At 38.7% G+C, this 22500-nt stretch overlaps 3 protein-coding genes across 3 annotated transcripts in view; 2 read left to right on the top strand and 1 right to left on the bottom strand.

Moving 5' to 3' along the window:
- Positions 1-520: 520 nt before the first annotated feature.
- Positions 521-9746, top strand: LOC138054608 (EH domain-binding protein 1-like). The gene is made up of 11 exons (XM_068901106.1): positions 521-1250; positions 1392-1487; positions 1859-1915; positions 2434-2615; positions 3503-4488; positions 4742-4957; positions 5650-5787; positions 6547-6643; positions 7600-7673; positions 7834-7928; positions 8230-9746. The coding sequence occupies exons 4-10, from the start codon at positions 2569-2571 to the stop codon at positions 7920-7922; spliced, it is 1647 nt and encodes a 548-aa protein (XP_068757207.1). The 5' UTR covers positions 521-1250; positions 1392-1487; positions 1859-1915; positions 2434-2568; the 3' UTR covers positions 7923-7928; positions 8230-9746.
- A 2598-nt stretch (positions 9747-12344) lies between these two features.
- LOC138051221 (cation-dependent mannose-6-phosphate receptor-like) lies at positions 12345-19181 on the bottom strand. The gene is made up of 7 exons (XM_068897382.1): positions 18951-19181; positions 17514-17674; positions 16837-16946; positions 16417-16565; positions 15413-15539; positions 14454-14507; positions 12345-13338 (listed from the first exon to the last, which is right to left on the bottom strand). The coding sequence occupies exons 1-7, from the start codon at positions 19091-19093 to the stop codon at positions 13282-13284; spliced, it is 801 nt and encodes a 266-aa protein (XP_068753483.1). The 5' UTR covers positions 19094-19181; the 3' UTR covers positions 12345-13281.
- Positions 19182-20690: 1509 nt separating this feature from the next.
- LOC138051224 (cation-dependent mannose-6-phosphate receptor-like) overlaps positions 20691-22500 on the top strand; it is a 14571-nt gene continuing 12761 nt past the window's right edge. The window contains exon 1 of the mRNA XM_068897385.1: positions 20691-20932. Within this exon, the coding sequence (XP_068753486.1) occupies positions 20787-20932 (146 nt within the window). The 5' untranslated portion in view covers positions 20691-20786. The remainder of the gene's footprint in view (positions 20933-22500) is intronic.

Here is a 22500-nt window from a genome sequence, read left to right as displayed (position 1 = left end):
AACTACAAAAGCTCTGTTATCGTTGAAAAAAGGTTTAGCCACATGCTATTTATAAACTCATTATGATGCACTAAGACTTACAAACCAAGCATGCGCAATTTATCAAGTGGCAGCCTTGATGCTGATAATGCGTTACTTAGTGTTCAGCAGTGTGTCCCAGAAACGCGTGACTATGGGGACGTTCAACCTCGTACTCATTGTCCTATCTCTCACTACTTCGAGCTTGACATAAAGGGCCCTGGGAACAGTGTTTTCTACTAGACGTCGTGACGTCGTGTTAAAGAAAGACTGAAAGAACGTAACAAACTATTGTGTTACACCTAGGTGTAAGGAAGCTTTTCGATGGGGGAAAAAGAGGGACAAAATCAGCAATAGCTGTTGAAAAAAACTTGACAAGGACGCAAAGTAGCGCGCGCCAGTTCAAAATAGAACAAAGTATCAAGGCAACGTGACTTCACAATCAAAGTAAACAGAAGAAGATTGACTTTTTCCCAAACGTTTCGTTGAGAGTGTTAAAAATGAGTTTTGCCTTGAAAACGTCTAAGCAAAATAAGAACAACTCCCGCGAATTCCAGGTCGTTGCATCTGTATCTGCGCTGAAACTGGAATGTCGCAAAAATGTGTGGTAAGTTGAAAAAAAGAAACTTTGTTGCCGTTTCAGCTTTAACTGATTTCATGAATTCACAAGGTTGCGAATGTCCTTCCCGCATCTTCCCAGATGGCCCCACATTATGACCCACATTTCGCCAACTGCGGATTCCTTCTGATTTCTAATCAACACCTTGAAAGATCTAATTGTAGAAATCAAGTTCGAGTTATTCTGTGATCCGTGCATGAAATAATGCCTACACTGCCGCCGCCAGCATACCGATCAGATGCACCAAAGACAAAACATGGAAACCCGAGAGGGGTGGGGGATGCTTTGCTTTGTGCCTCGTCCCATAATTCCAAGGAGTAGCTCAAATCAATGAAAGCGGAAATTGTATTTAAACATAAGATCCATGACGAGAAGGGATGTAAGTACCTTGAAATAAGCTCTTGAAATGATCGTAAATGTTGCCCTTTTTTACTCGCCGAGTTTAAATTCAAGATGAGTGTAAATTGACTGCTTATAACTTATTTGATTATTTCGTAAAAGTCCAGGAAACGCGGATTACAAAGCAGTGACTCACTAATCGACTCTTTTCATCAGGCATCCTCACAAGATTGTGATTGTTTGGGATAAAGATGACAGCAAGAAGCTCACTAAGGTATATCAGAATTAATGCTTCTTTTCGCGTACTGACTTAGTTTCTCGTTTAACTGAGTTAAAAGTATATATAATTATACTTACGTTCACTTACTATTAAATTTTAGTTTCGCTGTTAACCAAGAAAATTATTCGTTTTCAGCCCATTCCGTGGGAGCCTGGAAGTAATAATCCTTTCCGTGGGATTCTTGTTTGGCATGAGGCAGACCATGTGAAATTGAGATCAACACTTTACAAGGTAAACGCGAAAGTTAAGCTTGAAAACAGTTTTGTTAACAAAATTAAGGGAAACGTCCAGGTAAGGCATTTTATCTCGATACTTACAATACTGAATTACTATTTGCCGAAGGCGAGGTGAATATCGGTAAATTAAAACCGTCCGAGACGAAGTCGGGGTTTTCATTCACTAATATAATGTAGTTCAACCATGTAAGCCGTATAGTATATATTTACATTTTTTTATCTTAGCCACCGTGAATGATGGTAACTTTTAATTTAATGTTTTCTTTTTCTCTTTGCATTATACTTTATTTTCCGGCTCTGAAAATACTGGCATATTTGTTGCTGCTTTTCACTTTAAGATTAAATCAATTTACGTGTTCATTTTAGGACCCCACTAGGAGTGGGAAGTATAAGGATTATTCTTGGAGCTTTGCGATAAAAAATGTAAGTATACTCACGGTTAGGAGAAGGCATTTCAAATTTTGCATGACAAAAAGGAACATATCAGTTTTGAACCGTCAATTGACATATACTTTATATTAAAAAAAAACATAAGGAAAAATGTGAATCAATCCTGCCTTAAGGTCAATGCAGGTGATTTTTCGTGCTCAACGAAAATTAAAGGTGAAGTCTCGCCATGTTGGGTGATAGTACTTTGACAAACCCAATATAGCACTATTAAACGTCCAAAAAAGAAAGAAAGAAACTAATAAAAAAAGAAAAACATAGATTTATAATGAAAACAAACCTAAAAAAAACGTTTTGGGTATAAGGGCCATTTGAGCACATCACACTGTTGCACTTTATTCTGCGAGGAATCTAACAATCAAACAATGTTTGTTAAAGTATATACAACAGAAGAGAATACAGTAGTTTACGCATTTGTAAAGAAAAATAATAATCTGCCTGTAAATTAAAACAACAACGATAAAAATTTTTGTCTAAAATTTACTTCATAACAGGAGACCAAAAGAGGCCGCCGCAAAGTCATTGCCACTGGAACGATCAACCTGGCAGATTACATAAGCAAGAGATTTAAGGCATTTAAGCTCACTGTTACACTGAAACCATCCAATAAAAACATCATATCCGCATCGATGAAATTTTCATTGTCATCAGTGATGCTACAGGATGGCGTCCCTTTGTAAGTCCTTTTTGTAAGGAAGTGATGATAATAATTAACAATTATTCCACGGGCGTGTTCAGCTGGATATTTATAATTAACAATTATCCTGCGAAATCGCGCGGAATATCGCCTGATACTTAACCGAAGAGGACGTAGGCCGAGTTAAGGCTAAAATCAGGCGATATTCCGCAAGATTGAGCAGGATAATTGTTTTATTATTCAAAACATTGATGACACAGCACAATTTTCTACGTTTATTGGGAAAAAAAGCTAGAAAAACTACCATTTTTCTCTGCGACACACAAAATTACGTATACGCAGGATAAACGTTGAGTACGCACGACGAATATTGAGCGCGTTATGACCATATTTGGACACTGTCACAATGTGTTGAATAATAATTACTGATATTTGTAGAGCGTCGTATGATACCATATACCATGATAACTAAGCTAATCAAACTCTGGAAATGGATTATCCAATGATGTAGTTTTTAATAATGGCAGTACTGTTATGAAAGATGATGTAATTTTGTGAGTTTGGATACATCCTCCTGCAGCAATGATGTCTGTGCAAATTTATTTCTCCTTGGTAAAATTTGAGGATGACATGCCAGAGATTTCTTTATTCAATTTTCCTCTACTTCACTTGCTGTACACGCGTAATTTAATCTCTGATTAGTCTTACAACTGGCAGTTCTTTAATCAAAAATATTATTGAATCACTGATACAACTTCAAACTTGCCAACGGTGCATTTTTCACTGTCACATAAGTGAAGTTGTCTTGATCTTCACAATGATGTCAACGACTCTTCACAGTTAAATTTAAAGTGTTACCCAAAATAAAGTATTGTTTGCATCAGTTTTAATATCGCTTTTAGTTGATATTCTTGTTCTGTTCTTAGTATCACCAAGGAAGATCTTATCAGGGAAATCTTGCACGACGCTGAGAAGTCTGCTGCTGACAAGAAAACCGAGAAAATCCGTATTGAAAACGCCAACAAAACAGTTCCAGCCGTGAATTCAGCAGATGTGAACAATTCTGCTGAGTTGCCACAGCCGAGCTCCAAACAGGAACTGTCAGCAGCTAAGGAAAGCGGCTCAGATGCGAGGAAAATAAACAAAAACAACAACAACAATGACTCGAGGGAAGAAAAGAAAACCGCAGGGGACGGTAAACAACCTTCGCTTCCAAATCTTCCCACCGCAGAGGAACAACAAACTCATATGATGGCTGATTCTGCTACTGAAGAGTGTGATATCAACGGTGCCAAAGAATCTTCAGCTCAGAAGAACAACGAAGAGAAGACGTCAGCCCAGAATAAAGATAACTCCATGCCTGCTGGTCGTAATGGACGGAAAGAAAAGAACAAGGAGAAGAAACCAAAGGAGGACACATCCCCAAGTGGTTCCAGCGACAAGAAGCGAAATGTGTCGGCAACTGAAACAGGGTTACCATGCAATGAGAAGTCAGGGAAAGCGTTCGAAGGTCTGGAAACATCGGATGTTGAGGGGAAACGCAATGATGGTGACGAAAAAACCGTCTTGTCATCTTCCAAGACAAAAACCTCTTGCCCTGGACAGAGTGGTGCTGAAGGAGGCAGTGAAGAGAAGCTGTCTTCCAGTGATAGCAGCGGAACCAGTGTTCAAACAGTAGTTGATAAAACAAAGCGCATCAAATCTGAGGCAAATGTGAAAAATACCGTCACTGGAAGTGAAGAGGTCGTCAGCAGTGCACCAGGCCAACAAACAAATTCAGGCGACAAAGGGGACGAGGCGACAGCAAATGGCACACAAGAACCACCAGCAAATGATCTAAATGCTGTTGAGAAGGAGAAACAGAGGCTGGCCTGCTTTTTCGACAAGCTGCGGAAGCCAGCTCCTTGTAAAGGTATGAGAATGAAATAACAGCTCTCAACTAAATTCGGCCAATCAAAGCAGAAGTAGATAATGAAATGCACCAACCACAATCGAAGCATTGGCCGCTACGCGCGAGAACTGAGCACTTCAAATCATTGACTAAGAAATCAGTGGAAGATTTAGGTTTATAGCAATCACGTGTTTAGGCGGGGGTATATATTAAACAGCTTTTTTTACAGATAATTCATTCAATCCTATAAATATTGAAATTACATTTTTTTAAGGTTCCTCTGGAGGTGGTCAGATCGTTGGGAAAGTACGATGCCAAACAAAAATTCAAGTGAGCGGTCACAACTCTGAGGTTGCTGGCGAAATCAAAAAGGATGCTACAGCGACTGCTACAGAAAAAGTTGCACCAACAAACGGAGATGCTGAAGAAAAAGAGAAACAGAAGCTGGCCTGTTTCTTTAACAAACTGCTTAAGTCTGCTCCTCACAAAGGTGTGATACTGTAACATTGCTGTCTTAAATTGAACTTCTAGTTCAATCCTGCACATGCAGCAGATGCAGTAAGTTCAATCCGCAATTCCCAAACTCATTAATAATTCACGAACACAAAAGCCTATCAAAAATGGATAAATTCGTCACCTGCATGACTTTTAAAACCCAATGAAAACCTAGATGAAAACCACACGTGTTTTGGATATTGTATCCAAACCACACGTTGTTTTCATCTGATTCCTCATTGAATATCAAGATTTACACATCAAAACAAAAGAAATTAAACCAAAGAACAGCGTTTTTAATAACTCATTTTCCACGGTTTACAACAATGTTTACATCACAATTAACAAAGGAAGCAGAATTAAAAAACGCACAACCTTGTTTGAGAAGCCATATCAAAAACTCGTGCTTCGTGTTTCATTATAGGTTCCAAACACATCGAAACAATAAAAGCACTCGGCCTTTGGCCTCGTGCTTTCATTTAGTTTCTCGGTGTTTGGAACCTATGATGAAACACTCGCTCTCGTTGTTGATACATAACATCAAAAGTCGACGTACATACGGAAAATATTCTCTAATTATAGATTAGCATTTTGCTTGTTGATTATCTTTGTCAACATAGTTTCATTCTGAACTAAGAAAGTTAAGGTCATAACAAACGTGACAAAGTTTTGCTTGTATTTCTACAGCGTCGGAAACCGTGTGTTGTCCGCAGCTGTCCGAATACGTGGCAGAAGAGATGACTTTGCTGAAAAAAGAGATTGCTTCTTTGGACAAAGTAACTCTTAAACTGGAGCAGGAAATTCGGCAGGCCATGGATATCGCAGGTTAGCCTGACAAATACTTTCGATGACTCCGGACAAATCACAACTGAACCAGTTCAATAAACGTGGGGTAATGGTGGCCTGTGCTTGGTTTTGATTAGCCTGTTCTAGACTATCAGTGGGTCGGGACGAGCGAAGATTGTTGTGAGGGTGCGAAAAAGCCGAGCGAAGACTGAGGCAGTGGGGTCTCCCACCGCACCGCCTCACCCCACAAGCCCCACTTCCCCAGTCTTCGCTCGGCTTTTTCGCACCCTCGCCACAATCTTCACTCGTCCCGAACCAGTGAGAGCCTGGAACAGGCTACAGCTTTAATTTTGATCGGATTGGTTGCGTTCAACATTTCGGCCAACCAATTTTTGTCATGAAACATCCGGGACTTGAGAAATGAACGGTTTGAATCGCCGATCGAAGAGGGCCTTAAAATTGTCCAAAATACCATGAGGTAACTGAAAAAGAAGCGATTTTTGTTTAGAACAACGTTCATGCTGAGACAAGACGATACTGCAGGGGCTCGTTTAGGCAATGAAACTGCAATGAAAAAATCGTACCAATTTTACTGTGATTTGTCAACGGTATACATTGCGAGGGGTTTCAAACTTGCCCCCACAAAAACTTGGTGCAACCGTTCCTCAGCAAAACTCGTGAATTGCATCGAGTTGCCGCGACAAAATGTGTAAGCGGACCCCAAGTTGTCATCCCTGGTATTGAAGTGATAATAGCCTTCGTCAGTGATTTGTTACCAATCGCCTTTGTTCTCCTCAGACTGCTCAGAAGAATTACATAGCCTGACCCAGGACTGGTTTATTATGGTTGACTATAGAGCTGAACTTGTTTCTCGAAGGAACAATCTCCAAATACTGTAAGTGGCAATAAATGTGTCCTTTCCGAATTAAATCCAAGGCAAACGAAATAGTTGTTTGATTTGTCGAGGAAAAATGATATTTCTGACAAAAAACAGATATTTTGCCGGCACCGATTGTCTTGTGGGATTATGGGTAATTTGTCGTACGAGTAGTGAACCGTTAGGGATTTGAATCAATCTAGATTCAGCTTTCTTCGCCTCATTTTTGTTAACTTTTCCTTATAACCTCCATTGGGTAGTGGCACTTGCATAGGGTTTGGAATAAGTTCCCTCATTCCCGCAGGGTTTTGAGTTTTTGTATCCGGCAGGTGCTCAGTGTACCTTTGCTGTAACAAGTTTTTAGTAGATCAGTACCTTCAAGTATGCTAACATATTGTTATTTGGAAGCGGATGTTGTATGCAAATGGCAAGCAAAATAAACCGGCTTATGGCCCTTGCTGTCCTACATGCCGAAGTATCTACACAGTTGAGTTGTGATTGAGTTAGTTGTGTTGTGTCTGATTGCCAATGGATAGTGAAGTCAAAATTTATCCTTTCAGCAACAATTTATATTTTGGCAAGAACAAAATGATTTCCTGTTCGTGGAAGAGCTGACAAAAAGTGCTGATGTGTTTTCAGACGCTAGCAAAAAAATCGAAAAACAAGAATGTTACAAGACGGAATACACACACGAATATCGCATGCATGTGAAAGAAAAGGCAAAGAACATTTGGAATATGGAATCCGATGTTGAATCGTGAATTAGAAACACAAGTTGAGCATTGCATTCTACAAACACACTATCGACTTTTCGAAGCAACCTTTTTTAAATTAAAGGTTGATTTTTCGCGAGGATATCATGCCTTTGGGCAACATTCTTTAAATAAACAATAATGACAGTGGAAAGTCGCCCATAATGTTGAAAATTTTATTCATCATAAAAAAACATCATTTCTCCTTTTATTTCTCTTTAGTGACAAACAAGGAGATGTTGAACAATGCTGTAATATTATGAGGTCTGAACTCAAACTGCTCTTTACACTTGAAGGTATGTCGTTAACAAGCACAGTCGAGACGGGACGAAGACATCACGGGAAATTACGAAAATTTAGGATTATTTTCGCCAACCTCGACTTTGCTCGAGATTTCTTCAAAAATTAAACTTAAAATCTTCATTAGATAATACTACTATTTGTTTGTGTTTTCAGACTGGCGTAAGACTGCTTATCACAAAGCCCAACAGGCTAAACTACTTGACCTGCTGTTCACATTTGTGAGCATGCGACGCGAAAACTGAATTGAGGTGAGCGACATTTAGGCTGCTCTACATGACTGGCAACGTAAACATAAGAACTAGCGATGTACCCCTGCGCAATAAATTGTTCTTAATTGGTGTCTTGTCCGAAAAGGAATGCACAAGTGATCGACAAACCACTGAGCCTGCGTATGTCGGTCACAACCACTTTCCCAGGGTCTTCTGAGAAGGGACCCTGGGAACGAGGTTGAGTCCGCCTTACTTATTAAGCTTGCGCGGGAAATAAAAGTCACTCCTTTATAAGCTGAGCAAATGCTGAAATTTCTTCTTTTTTTTCCATTTCTTTCAGATTTTGCTCGACAAGTCTTCTTTGCTTGTAAATATTTGTAAAAATTTTTTGTATTTGTGAATGTTTTTTGAATATTTTTGAATATTTTTTGTATATATTTGACAACGCGACATCGTCCATTTCTTTTCCATTATGAATGTAAATATTGTACATTATTCTTTAAGTTAGCTCAGCCTTGCTCTCAAGTTAACGTTTTCTTTCCGCTTTCAACAAAAACCAGGACCTATATTTTCTAAACTGAACTTTTCTCGACTATAGCGTCGAATGGAATTCAAATTATTTTACTTTCTTTGACTGGCTTTTTTTCGTTTTTTTCCGCACAGTATTCCAAAAGGCAATTTTATTTATTTCAAGAAAACGTTTATACTCAGAATTTGATGTCAATAACTTCTTTTTATATGTGAATGTAAATATTGTATACGCTTCCTTAATTTAACGGGGATTTTTTGGTGAAAAAAAATGCAGTCGCTCTCAATTTCACTTTCTTTTTATGGTGAAACACATTCTAACCTGTTTTAAATCCGTTGACTGATTTGTACTTTAAATATGTCAACAATTTTTTAACAAAATGTTACGCTTTATTTAAAATCAGGAGATTGAACTTTTTTTGACAATAATGTCGAATGGAATCGAAATTATTTTACCTTCTTTTCACAAAACCAGGCCTTTTTTACGTTTTCACGTAGTATTCCAAGCGGCAATTCTCCTTATTGTTAGGCAAACTTTTTCGCTGAAGAACAAAATTTTCAAATTGAGAAAAATTGAATTTGCATTGCTTAGTTCCGGCAACATCAGTGAATGAATTAACTCAGCTGTGCTCAGGTAACTTGTGATGTCATTCTACTCAGTTGTGATCTGATTGGCTACCTATACTTTTATCCAATGCGCTGCCATGAAATATATCATTTCTAAAACAATCTTGCGCTCGTTTATGTCCCATCTTTGTGAGACTTTATTCGTTTGAATTTTTGCTTTGTTAATTCATCCTCTTGTTTCTCTTCTCTGTGTTCATTTTTCATTTTTTCCGACAAACTTTGGCTTAATTCCTCTCGCCGGCTACATCCTTACCTTGCTTGATTTTAAATTCCATATTACTATGCCATTTTGTTTTAAATTCCCGTTCAGCAAATTAATACTTCGTTGTTTTCGGTTCAAACAAAAGGAGTTTGTCACTCCTATTTCCCTCTATTTGTATTTCCTCTCTGTCCATTTTCCGGACAGCGTAGCTTTCTTTCTCTCTTCTACCCCTTTGTTTTTAGTTTCCAGTTCAGCCTGTTGTTTTTGGATCAAACTTAAGACGTTTGTCACTTCTATTTTCCTCTTTAGATATTGTCAACTGCCTTTAAAATAAGTTTACTTTCCTCAACTGTTTTACCATTTGGTTTCAAATATTAACATTTTTCTTTAAATTAATCTGCCTGACTACCATTTGTTTCGTGTATCATAAGTGTTTCGCATTCTCTTTATGGTTCGTGATTTTGTTACTTTTTTGCTTTCTGTTTGTCAGTGTCGTTCAGTTGTTTGTCGTGCAAGTTCACAATTTCGTAATTCAGTCGCTTGATTTTGTAATTCAGTTGCTGCTTGCGTTTTTTGTACTTGCAATTTTGCTGCTTGCTTTTTTGGTATTTGCAATTTTGCTGGTTGCTTTTTTAGTATTTGCAATTTTGCTGCTTGCTTTTTTAGTATTTGAAATTTCGCTGCTTCTTGCTTTTTTTAGTATTTGCAATTTTGCTGCTGCTTGCTTTTTACTATTTGCAATTTTGCTGCTGATCGCTCTTTAGTATTTGCTATTTTGCTGCTTGCCTTTTTAGTATTTGCAATTTCGCTGCTGCTTGCTTTTTTTAGTATTTGCAATTTTGCTGCTGCTTGCTTTTTACTATTTGCAATTTTGCTGCTGCTCGCTCTTTAGTATTTGCAATTTTGCTGCTTGCCTTTTTAGTATTTGCAATTTTGCTGCTGCTTTTCTTTTTAGTATTTGCTATTTTTCTGCTGCTTGTTTTTTTTTTTTTTTTTTTTTTTTGCAATTTCTAGTATTTGCAATTTTGCTGCTTGCCTTTTTAGTATTTGCAATTTTGCTGCTTGCTTTTTTAGTATTTGCAATTTTGCTGCTTGCTCTGCAATTTGTAGTTTTTGCTTCTTCATCTCTTCATCTTTCCTTTGTTCGTCGTGATTTGTTTTTGCTCTCTTTATTTTCGTGTCTTGGTAATTTTGGGTCAATTAGCGTTGTGAAATTTTGTACTTCGTTTCGAAATTCGTTTGCGTTTGCAGTCTTACTTAACTTCCCTGATTCAACGGTTTCATTCCCTTCTGCAGTCTTGCTTTGGAACACAGCTCTTATTTTGTCCGAGTTTGTATTGAGACATCATCTATTAATTCATCTCTTCGTTTTTACTAATAGCTCTCACAACCCAATCTTTTTCTTTCTAATTCCCATCACCTCGCCATTACACCGTTTCCTTTTTTCCTCAGGAATCAAATTGAATATCTAAAAATGAAAATATTTCAAGTCAATGAAACTGTCGCAAGATTTTCAATTTTTTTCTAGCGAATTTGCAAAGCAACAAACGATTAGAGTCCAGCAAAGTGGTGAAAGGTGAGTTCCAACTTAGCAGTGCTTGCGATTGGATCTACCGAACCATCATATAGACATATAATGAATGACGTCACTCGATCACAAACAGAACATCTTATAGTTGTGATGTCACACGGTCAAGCATAATTCATCCACAAAATCAACAGGGGTTGTCTGGATGTTCATATCAGTTTTTGTTTCTTATGCTTTGTGTTGTTTGAAAATGTTGAGTTCTCGAGATAATGCACTTTCAGCCAAATTTCCTTTTGATTCTTATATTGCGGCTTGGTTTTCTACGTGAAATTTCTTGATAAACTGACAAAATCCACATAAAAATATCAGTTTATCCTTTGTGATGAGCACTTCTGTAATAATGATTAGCGGCTGCAAAGTAGTAAATTATTTTTTCACCCTGTATTACAAGTAATGTAAATAAAGAAGCGTTGTCATTGAAATTTGTGTGTACACTGGATTCGAGTGCTTCGTTTTTAACATCACTAACATCCGGTAAAATAGCAGGAAACGAGACAGTTTTTTTAACAGCCAGTCAAATATGGCCTTTTTTTTGGATTTGACCAAACTGCTAGTCAAGGAACTATGACTCTGGTTAAGAGATTGGGCGGCAAATGGATTCAGTCAACTTCGCGACGATAAAAGAAATGTTGCATGGCTGTTGAAGCAAAGTTTAAACGCATTTAAATTCTTTCAACATCGATTCAACATGTTTCAGCACGGTTCAAAGGGGGGATGCTGAAGTCGTTTGCGCGGGCCTTCGGTCAAGTAATTTTTCTTTGCCAAATTTCGTCCACGTTTCACGCAAAAATGATGCTGAAATTTCCCAAGTTATACAACAACAAAAAAAAGAAAACAGGGTCAAGAAGAGGAAAGTAGGAGAAAATGGAAAATATAAGTTCCTTTTCACTCCAAAAACCCATGGGTGGACTGGTGGTACAAGTGTAGCACCACTGTACATGGGATTGCTTGGGTAGACGGTGAATATCTTGGACCCGGCGGGTCTAACACACAGGTCAAGGTTCAGTGTACATGTCAACGTGCTACAGTTGAATAAACAACACAAAGTGTCTCGTAGCCCTGATCACTCTACAAAAATGTTGTTTCAGGTCTAGCGGAAACTTTTGCCTTAGTTGTTCATAAGTGGGACAGGACTGCGGAAAGTGACCTCTGTTTAAGACCCGTCTTCTCGCACCACATCCGCGCAAACAGAAAACTATGCATAGCTTCCAGGTGCGATTTGCACATGAAATGACAAGGTTTCGAAGCCATCGTATACGAGACTTAAGCTGAAATTTAGTGGTATTTTTCTATAGGCTAACGAACGATAGAACATAGATGGTTTGCAACCAATCTCTGGAGGCATAGTGAACGACGAAATGCACAAGTGCAGGGCTAATTTGACAATTATTTGTTGTCACCCAACAAGGCAGAGATGACGTGCAAAGTGCATTTTATTCGCTAGCTGACAGTGTGCAAAAAGACAAAAAAATGGAACTTGGTTTTTCCTTATTTATCAAACAAAAGCAAATTGCCCTTCGAACATTTGATTTTATTTCTTTGTGTTAATCACACACGTCAACCAATAATTACGCAAGTTCAGAAAATTTACAAAACACTATCTCAGGACAAAACTGCATGCTATAAATTTTTAGAAACGTAATCTCGTCATGCGTGTACAAAAACAATGACCAGAGGAGGGGAACTTTCTCCCACGCCTCAAGTATGAAGGCTCATACGCTTCCAACGAAATCAAAATCGTCAAATGCATTGAACAGACATCGTGAACTCCGAATTTCCTCCTTGCCTGTTCAAGACATCAAACGTGATAAAATAATTAAAAAGTATACTTATACGTTGAAAAACCTCCTCAAAGAACTTTCTCCAAGCATGAAACACTGCTCACAACGTCTTCATTTCCAATATTTTCCCCGCTGAGCTTGTTAAAATAAATGCAATTCTTGCAGTAACTGCCAATTCTCGGTTTTCACATGACGTCACGGCCGCCATGTTGGTGCCCCTAGACAAAGAAACGGCAGCCATGTTGGAGCCCCGACCAAATCCTCCGGGAATTCAATTCTATTATTATGCAAATGTTTTCTTTTGTTTTCGTTGAAAAACATGGCTGTTGATCACGTGAGTGAAAACCAACAATTCCCAAAATTGATACGGAAAGAGCCCGAGGAGGCTTATGTGGCTTGAAAGCTATTTATGTTACGGACTTCTCCAGTTTTCGAACAAAACATAAAAAGGAAAAAGTTAACCAAGATTGGTTAATTTTGATAGCCCAAGCAGTACACAACCTCTACCCCTGGAAACGAGTTCCTTTAAAAAAACACGCATACGTGTGTGTGTTGGATGGGGGAGGGGGGGGGAGTCTTGTGCCACTCTGACTTTAATATTAAATTGTAAGTTACGAAGAAAATTTATCTCCAAAAAAAAACCACTAATTTGTAAAATTTTCATCTCTACATTGGCAACAAGGTGTCGTCTCTATCATCGTCAGCCAAAGCGTCATCCATCGCCTGACAAGAAACAAGAAAGATACAGCAAAATTACAAACAAGAGACTACAAAGTCCTTCAATTGTATTTTACACGTATCCGGATATCCGCAATGAATCCGGAACCGTGTGAACGCTAAATCCGGAATTTTTTTTTATCCGGATGACGTAACAAGATCGAGCCCAGTTCCTTACCGTGAAAGGGGCAATATTTTTTCTTTATAACGCATGCTGTATCACCTCTGTTTCCTTGAAAAGTCCTGAGTACTAGAGTGAATCCGGATACGTTTCGGATAGATGTGGACGGGCTAATTCGATTTGAATATGCTGCGTGTGGATGGGAATATTTTTGAATCCGGAAAGAAAAAGTTGCACATGCATTCAAAAATATCCGGATGCGTGTGGATGGGGCCTAAATATCTCCGAGTTACCGATGAAAAAAAAATATTTCTTCTCATCATTCTTTCATCGGAGTTAACAACCACCAACCTTTTTCCACATCGAGAAAGTCACGTGCCGGAAAGTTCAGTTCGAAAGATTGTCACGTGAACCTAGTCTAATGGCCTCGCTCCCACGAGTCTCTCTTTCGTCAGTGGTAGAACACCCGAACTAGTTATCGGAAGGTCGTCGTAGCTCGGATTTTTTTCCGAGTATCCCCGAGTCAACGTCGATAAATGGATTTCTCCATATCGTTCGTTTTATCGTTGCTGTTGTCGTTTTTTTTTTTCGCTTCTTTACTCAATTATTGTCATATATCATTGGCAATCGAGTAGAGATTCAACCTCACTGATGTCTTCCTCTTTTCCAGGAATCAGTGATATCCTTTCGGGATGACTGAACATTACGAAAAACGGCATTATAATTTACATACATATTATTATAATTTAAAAGCTAAAAGACGAAGAAATTCTGCAAAAGCATGCCCCTTGGTCCCCACATAGAACATTGGATTTGGCACTTGAGGTAAGTCACTAAGACTTCTTCAGGACAATAAGTGCTGGAAAATCTGTGCAAGAATAAGATCTCCTTTTCAACGGTTAGCGTAACAATTTTAGTGACATTGCAATCCCTTGGTGATACTAACTTCCTACCAACAAGGGTTTCTGCGGTTCTTTCAAAACCAGAAAACAACTCTTACCTTGTATCTCGTAGGGTGTGCCTCAGAGCATCGACACATGTAGTTACAGCCATCCTAGAAGACAAAGCAACTACAAGTTTGGATTCCAAACTACATAAATGCTTGCACCCATGAGCAAATCATTTAAGGCACTACTGACCAATCAGAGTGAACATTGCAGAGAACTTGATGTTATTAAAATGGCACTGCCTCTCCCCATGAGCCACACACCCACCTCAGAACGGTCATCAATGTCCTCCTCCAGAGGAGAGAGGGGTTGGGAACTAGCATATACCTTTTACATCACTTTCACGTACACAACAGCCCTGTGAATGATCATGTATTGAGATTCTTATTTAAGGACGTAGCCTTCTAATTAAATGTATTATTGCCCTGGAGTGTGATAATGCAGTAAAAGTAGATCTTAAGAAGTGTTATTGAAATCCAAAAACAAAATTGGGGGTAACCACGCATTTTTCAAAGATAATTGATGTATAATATTTGTAAAAGCCTTTAAAATACAAAGCAATGTATGGTGTTCTTTCTCAAATTGAAGCTTAATTCTCTCTCAAAAATGCATGGTTACACCCAATTTTCTTTTTGGATACCAAGAGTACATGTACTTACAAAGATCTACTTTCTCCAGATAGTTTTAAACCGCGCAATAATATCCCGGTATTAGTAAACATCGGCGATAGGAAATCCGAGTATCTGGAGATGCGCAGAACGTATGCGCAATAACAATAGTAGGCACCGTCCCTAATGGTACCTCATACAATGTAACAGTCAATTATTGCTGTAACTTGAACATTATAAGTTGGTGGTGTACATGGTGTTAGTGCTTGTAGCATTCGCCTAACTTCTGTAATTTCGTGTGCTTTTGTTGTAACTAATAAAAATATTTATAAACTTTCAAAGGCAATTTTGTTTACTGGTTTTGTTTTCAGCTGAACTTGTGAATAATTTAATCATCAACTTACTGCTTGCAAACTCCCACAATCCTTCCAGAAATCATAGTTAGGTATTTGTTCCAAACCTTTGGCTCCAGCCATAAATCTTTGGTACAAAAAGCCAAGAATCAAGTAAACTAATCCCACAACCAGCAATCTGCAAACAAATTCACTAGTGATTAAATTAAAAACTGTTGCCATTTCCCTGCAATTGAAACCTTATTACTTATTATTTTTTAAAAAAGGGAAGTTAAAGGATTTCTGACAATGATAGCGGTTGCCAGTGGCAACTGCATACCCTGATGTATGATCTCACCCACAGATCGATTACTTGTAAAGCGCATTTGAATATGTAAATACAAAATGTGCTATATTTAAGCAATAGACCACAAGTTTCTATGGTTTATAGGCTAATAAACCACGCGGGATGTTGGTAGAACATGAGAAGGATTTGTAAATCACGAGCCGCAGACGAGTGATTTACGAATTCTTCGAGTGTTCGTCCAACATTTCAAGTGGTTTATCATGCCTTTAAACCATAGAAACCTGCGGTCTATTGCTTTTATATGATAATTCAGAAGACCTGTGATATTTCCATGAGTTTACTGGCACAATAAACCATAGCTGATTGACCAATCAGAGCGCACCATTGATTTGGTTATTATATAAAAATTCAATACCAAATAGGTAGGTAGGAAGGTAGGTAGGTACATGTACTATACTACATTATTAAAAACTGGATCACTGGATAATGCAATTCGAGAGTTTTGATTGGCTAAGCCATCATGGGTTATGAGCCATTATACCATGATCTACAAACACGGCAAGCATATGCATGAGTTTTTGGGCCTTTTTTGGAGTCTAGTTTTCTATATTTTGGGGGCATTTTTAATAAAACAATTATTCCACTCACGCTTGTTGGATATGAGATGAATTTAGCCAACTCGGCGCCTACGCGCCTCGTTGGCTATCTAACAATGCAAGCAAGCAAGCAAGCAGGATGGTACATGTAGGATGATTGGTTGATAACTCACATAATTAACATGATTGAGCCTGGACTCAATTGTTTGGCCTTCTCTGTACATGCTGCATCATGATTTAACTCAAACAGATAATAACATTCCATTTGATCATCCTTTCCTTTTGTACCATTTCTGTATTCCTCAATCACCCTTATACTTCCCTGAAAAGCAGAAGCAAGGTAACATTCAACTAGTTTTTGACAGCATTTAAACATTGGCTGACAGTGTACCCAATACGGAGTGGAAACTTCACAGTAACTGTTTACTATTCTAATTCACCTTCGATCAATTTTTGCAAGGAGTCAGACAATGAAACCTTGATTTTTTTTTTTTTTTTAAGGTGATGTCCTAAAAACAAAGAAAATTCATTTCCAGCATTCCCATGAAATCATGGCCAACCTTAACAAAGACTACTCACTGTTCCAAACATACCCTCTGTGTGCCAGGATCACACGTTATGAGCACGATAGCCATCCTTCCAACCCCGCTACAATGGGTATGGTATTTCTCACCACCAAAATATTTGACCATAAGCCAGTCAGCTGTCAACAGGTTGAGAAATATAAAAAATTAACATCAGATTTTGAAGTTATAATTAATTTATTTTGAAATTACAGCTACGTACAGTATTTACAATAAGTACCATGCAGATCAAGCTTTAGGACCATTTGCGTCAAAAAGGCCTCTTTCTGCATTTCATTTTTGACTAAAAAAGGCATCAAAAATGAATAATTTTCTGTCATTTTGTTCTCACACAAAGGCCTGTGCAAGTATAACGTTTAAACTGAAATCTACGGATTTTGCAGAAAGGACAAAAATGAGGCAGCAACTTAATATGCAGGCCCTACATATACAATTCTCTCATTTGGTGCCTAAGCTAGCAAATCTATTCCACCTGATGGTTAGCAGATATTATATTTTCCATATAATTTCTTCAATAAAAATTGTTTTGTAAAAACAGATCTGCCTCCTCTGAAACCTTTCAATAGCTCTGCTTGAGTGCTAACTTGGAGAAAGCCCTAGCTTAACTAACCATAGAGTAGTACAATAAATCGTGTTTACCATATTAAGCCCTGCAATGCAACATTTTACATTATACATGTACTTACTTCCACCGGTGACATGGGCTTTCTTATACGTTCCAACTGTTAACCAGCCTCTGTCTTGTTTCCATTTTAAACCCATTTGTTGTACAGCAGCTTGCTCTAGGGTGTTTCTCTGGCAGACAGCAATCTTGTATTTATAATCATCATCGTTTGCATAATAGATACTGGAAAGTGAAAAAAAACAATTTTTTAGTCCAGGAAGAGTGTAGGGTTGGACGGATAATGTTGCTGGAGCACCTACCACCTTGTCTGCTACTGATGTGGCCTGCGATCAATAAATTCCTGGATTCTATAGCGTATTTGGCAAGCGGCCTGTGCATATTACGAGATGTGTCCAGACATGCGAGTTATTACATGTAGATGCACGCAGATTTCAATACGCGTCACAACATGTCAAGTGTCCTCTTGCTCTTCTCCCCAACTTCAACATCACTCGTGTCTCAAAATGCAGACAACTAACGTCACAAAGTGTCCCCAAAAATTCTGCTCCTCAAGTGGGGAAAAATAGACTTAAAAGGGACACTTTGTATTGGATGTCAAAACTACGGTAGCCATGCATTTACATGTAGTAGTATTAATAATATTACTTGCATTTGTTGGCATTAGTGCATATTACGCATGTGCATTGTTTCCTCTTTTTCGTGTGTTTGTCAACTTTCTGAGACTTCACAGATTCTATGCCATTATTAATGTTTTGAGTTTGTTGCTTCTTGCTCTGATAGGTTTTTCCCTATGTACTTCAGTTTTGCCAAACTCATCAAAAATACCTGTATAGTTATTACACTTCCCCTTCTTACCAGCCCCATTAAATTAATTACTTTTCCACCTTTAATACATGTAATGTAGATGACTGACAGCTGCTTAGGCATTGCAGCACTTTGAAACAGCACCTTATCTAGTATAAAGCACATTCGTAAATTTTCAACAATGAAATGTTTACAAAACTAATTTCGTTTCAGATTCCCATATAAATGCCATGACTATTCTGTTGCAGTTCCAAAAGCAAGTACAGTGGGTGGGGAGGGGGGGGAGGGGTTAATCACTGACTGGACTGTGAAATCAACTGCTAACTCCAATTAGTACTGATCAAGGTTCTTTCTGTTGCAACCAGAAGAAATTATTGTGAGCTTAACTGCTGAATGCCCTGTCACTTACTCGCGTAAGACCCGTCCCTCAAAGAACTCCGCCTAATTAGTAGCAAAGATGGCAGGCCATTCAGCAGTTAAGCTTACTACTGCATGTAGGTTTAAACTACAGAATACTGTACACTGCCACTTATATAAGCATGTTTGAACGAGGAATAACTTCTATTATATTCTGACTCATTCTTTTAAGAACGCCGCCGCAAAATGCTAACAAACTGACAAACGTGGTACTGTGTATTCTCCTATTACCCTAGAAAAATTGCTATATAAAAAATTAAAACTTGCATGTTCTTACTCTTGATTGGCTAATTTCTGTATTCGCGTGTTCACATCATTAGGATCGCTTCCTTGATGCTGCGGGCAATTTCCACCAGACGCAGGCGCGAGAAGACTCAAACATAGCACAAACGCTTTCAAAAAGCCCATAAATATATTCATTGTCTGTGAAAAAAAGACAAAATTCGCAAGTAAAAAGTCGAAACACGAGCAAATCTGTTGTCCGATTCCTTTGTGCCAAGCCACCAAGCCGTTGCCTCTGGTGGTTATGGGTAAGTCAGGTGTTTGTCACGCGGTTCAAATATTATCATATCGTATGCTTCGTCACGCGTCCTCACGAAGCTTTATAAATACACTAGAGAGGCATGACGTTTTCGCCAAACGGCAAACGTCGGAGTGAAATTAGCAATTTGCCAAAAATGTAAGAACCCTGCTTGATATTAGCTCATTTCTGTCCTGTTTGCTCCAGATATCAAGCAACTTCTCAAAGAAACGAGACAAGCAAAAATGGGAGAATTTTCACGCTTTTATGACAAGCAGGAGCCTGCCTACCCTGCGAGCAGAGGCCCTTCGATCTTCCTAGATAAGTCGGGAAGAGGAAGGAACCTCTGCCAGCCGCCTCGACTTTCTTTGATTTGCCGCTCATCCAAAGAAATGGATGAGTCAGTCCAGTTTCAACTTGCCAAACCTGTTTTTTTTATTTGTGCGCATGATCAATCGCCACGCGTCATCGATATTTTTTAAATTTACAACAGCGTGACAATTTTTAAACTGTCTAAATTCCCATGAGAATTTTTCCGTATGTCGGTTACAGAAGCTAGTTTACCAGAATTGAGAAACCTATTAATTTTTTCAGTAAAAATTAAAATGGCAATTTAAAAACTTGAACTATCTTGAGGAAATGATTCCTTGGTTGTCGTGTGTTTGCCAGAGTTGTTCGAAAATATCCGTTACTGTTTGTTTTGGTTTTGTGGTTTTGCGGTTACTAGTCAGGCGTGACTGACTCCCGAATACGTTACGTTTGAATTTTTAACGCATGCTCAACACGAAATGTCGAGGCGGCTGGCAGAGGTTCCTTCCTCTTCCCGACTTATCTAGGAAGATCGAAGGGCCTCTGCTCGCAGGGTAGAGCCTGCCGTGTCCCGTTTGCCGTAAACGTCATGCTTAACTTCCCTACTAACCTGCGATCAAGCCTATTTTTAGCATCGCCCAGATGTTCTCTTATGTTGTCGCTCGCAGTCGCTCGCTAGTACCTTAGAACGGAGGAGCGTTGCGTGACGACCCTAATAACGGCTGCGGAGGAGACTAGTATATGTACGTACCGCGCGAAACAAGAATAGAACGGCTGATCGCAGCTGTACTGTTTAAACCGTAAATACACATGATCTGATCTGCGCAGCCGCTATGCCATCGGCACGTAAGTAAAGTGACGTTCCCCGTTCAATATGGCAGGGGATTGATTCAGAAGTTACTCTTTCTTAGTTTACTAAATGAGGCAGGGGCACCAGAAAAGGCGGCTGCTCCAGCCCCGTCGACAAGAGGATAAATATTGGGCCGGTGCAAGTTCAAATTCAACGTATCATGATCGTGGATGCCAGAGGTTCTACTCCTTGATACTGTGCAGCAAATGAAGTAACCTTCGGCACCCATTGTGAATTTGGCGAAAATACATGGCGAGAAGTGTCATGAATCACCTCATGAATCTTGGTAAAGGATGCTTGAGAAGTCAAAGAGGAGTGGAAACTAATTGTTAAATGGCTTGGTAGCCTGGCTCAACGAATGACAAGACAGATTTGAGAGGTACGGCTCGTTTTTCTCGATGTATTTTGCTTCTTTTTGACGACTTCAAAAGGCTATGGATAACTCAGTAATCCTTCTTCAAGCTGCCTTGCTTTGTTTGAGTCTGTACACGCATGCTGTGTTTTCTGGAAATTGCCCTCAGCATCAAGGAAGTGATCCAAATGATGTGAACGGACGAATCCAAAAATTAGCCAACCAAGAGTAAGAACATGCAATTTATTTATTTTCTGTTTATAGCAATAAGTAAAAAAATTGCTGGAATAACTTCAGAATACCCTGACGGTATTGTTAGTCGACATTCCTTAGAGAAAGTGTCAGAATAAATTTTTGTGAGCCATTAGAATTATATATTGAGCTTATATAAAATTATTTCAATGGGGTGAAATTATGGTGTTGAGCCAACAACATAATAAGCTTCTATGTGAATTTTGATTAGTGGAACAGTGAACAGCCCGGGGACCCAGAGGGTGAGAGAACAGCTGGCTGCCTTTTCATAACCAGGAAGGGTACATAATTTGTGTACATTGTTGGTATAGCAGTGTGTTTTCCTTGCAATAAGGGGTCTGCTTTTGGAGATCCGAAGTCTGCAGAAGGTACCTTCTGTTCATGAACTACATGTATGTTCCACTGCCTCACAGGTAGATGTACTGTAGATGGGTAATTACGCAAGCAGGTTCAAAATGTGACCCTATTTGGGAAAACCAGGCTAAACGAAAACAGCGTTGAAATGCGTTTCAATAAATTTTCAATGCATTTTTGATAGAATGCATTGCAACGCTTGACAACGATTCACAACCCATTTTCAATGTGCCGCAATGAATTCATGAAACACAGCCAATGTTCTAAAATGTTCAAGAATGATCTTGAAATGTTTTTCAGTGCATTAGCAATGGATTGGAAATGCTTCACAAAGCTTGCTTACAAAAATTGGCTTAACTACAGAATACAGCCCTGGCCACTTATTTCCATATCATTGAATAACAAACGCTCCCAATGTTGTGTGTCTCGTTCTACAAAAGCTTTTGAACAACTAATATGCATGTGCTGGCCCTGTGTGGCCCTGTATAATTTGTGTAGTTGCTCCCTGGGTTTCAGTTCGTGGTTTTTTTATTTTTATTTTCATTTATTTTTTTTTCGTGTCAGTAAAAGTCTTGCCTGTCACTCCCCCGCTAAGTGGTGTCTTTGTGCATACAATGTAGAGTCTCCTGTGTGTATTTTGTTAGGTTTGAGGTGGCTGGGGTAATGCGTAGATTTCCCTGGTGCACACAGGAGAACATTTAATTATTAAACCTGCATTGGCGTCGAAAGTCATTGTAACGCGCATGGCGTTTTAGTGCATCTTTTAACAAAATATACCCTTATGGAGCTCAAGAAGGGAACATCAATTGGTTAAATAAGACAGGCGGTGAAAAAATAAAATTAATAAATGTCTGGAATGGACTTCAACAACAACTATCGCCTGTCGAGCCAAAATCAAAGTGAGATGTATTTCTAATATTTTACCAAGTGTGCTGTTATGTACAACACTGAAACCTAATGGAAAATTCTCTGGTAACTTATGGGTTCAACAAAGACAGAAAAGGAATCGAATACCTTAAGTGGATCAGTGATCTCTGTTCTCTGCACAGTCTTCAGGTAAAAAATAATAATTGGAACTGTGACAGCCAAGAATTTTTTGAAAGATTGCCTCTAATAGCAAATATGTTGTTTGTTTCAAAAAACATTTCGCTGGAAAAGGTGGCCTTTATGAATTCATCATGTTTTGTAAT

This window comes from Montipora capricornis, chromosome 6 (genome assembly GCF_036669925.1).
Source record: "Montipora capricornis isolate CH-2021 chromosome 6, ASM3666992v2, whole genome shotgun sequence".
In the NCBI taxonomy this organism is placed as follows: domain Eukaryota; kingdom Metazoa; phylum Cnidaria; class Anthozoa; order Scleractinia; family Acroporidae; genus Montipora; species Montipora capricornis.
Note: the sequence above shows the minus strand (reverse complement) of the source record. Positions and strands in the feature narration are given on the sequence as shown.

Bases quoted from the DNA above. Each gene is read 5' to 3' on its own strand.
- LOC138054608 (XM_068901106.1), top strand. From the start codon at position 2,569: ATGAAATTTTCATTGTCATCAGTGATGCTACAGGATGGCGTCCCTTT. The intron at 4,489-4,741 runs GTATGAGAATGA...CATTTTTTTAAG, and splicing joins GAAGCCAGCTCCTTGTAAAG to GTTCCTCTGGAGGTGGTCAG. The intron at 7,674-7,833 runs GTATGTCGTTAA...TTGTGTTTTCAG, and splicing joins ACTGCTCTTTACACTTGAAG to ACTGGCGTAAGACTGCTTAT.
- LOC138051221 (XM_068897382.1), bottom strand. From the start codon at position 19,093: ATGAATATATTTATGGGCTTTTTGAAAGCGTTTGTGCTATGTTTGAGT. The intron at 17,675-18,950 runs GTAAGAACATGC...TTCACTTTCCAG, and splicing joins CAGAAATTAGCCAATCAAGA to TATCTATTATGCAAACGATG. The intron at 15,540-16,416 runs GTGAGTTATCAA...ATTTGTTTGCAG, and splicing joins GGCTCAATCATGTTAATTAT to ATTGCTGGTTGTGGGATTAG.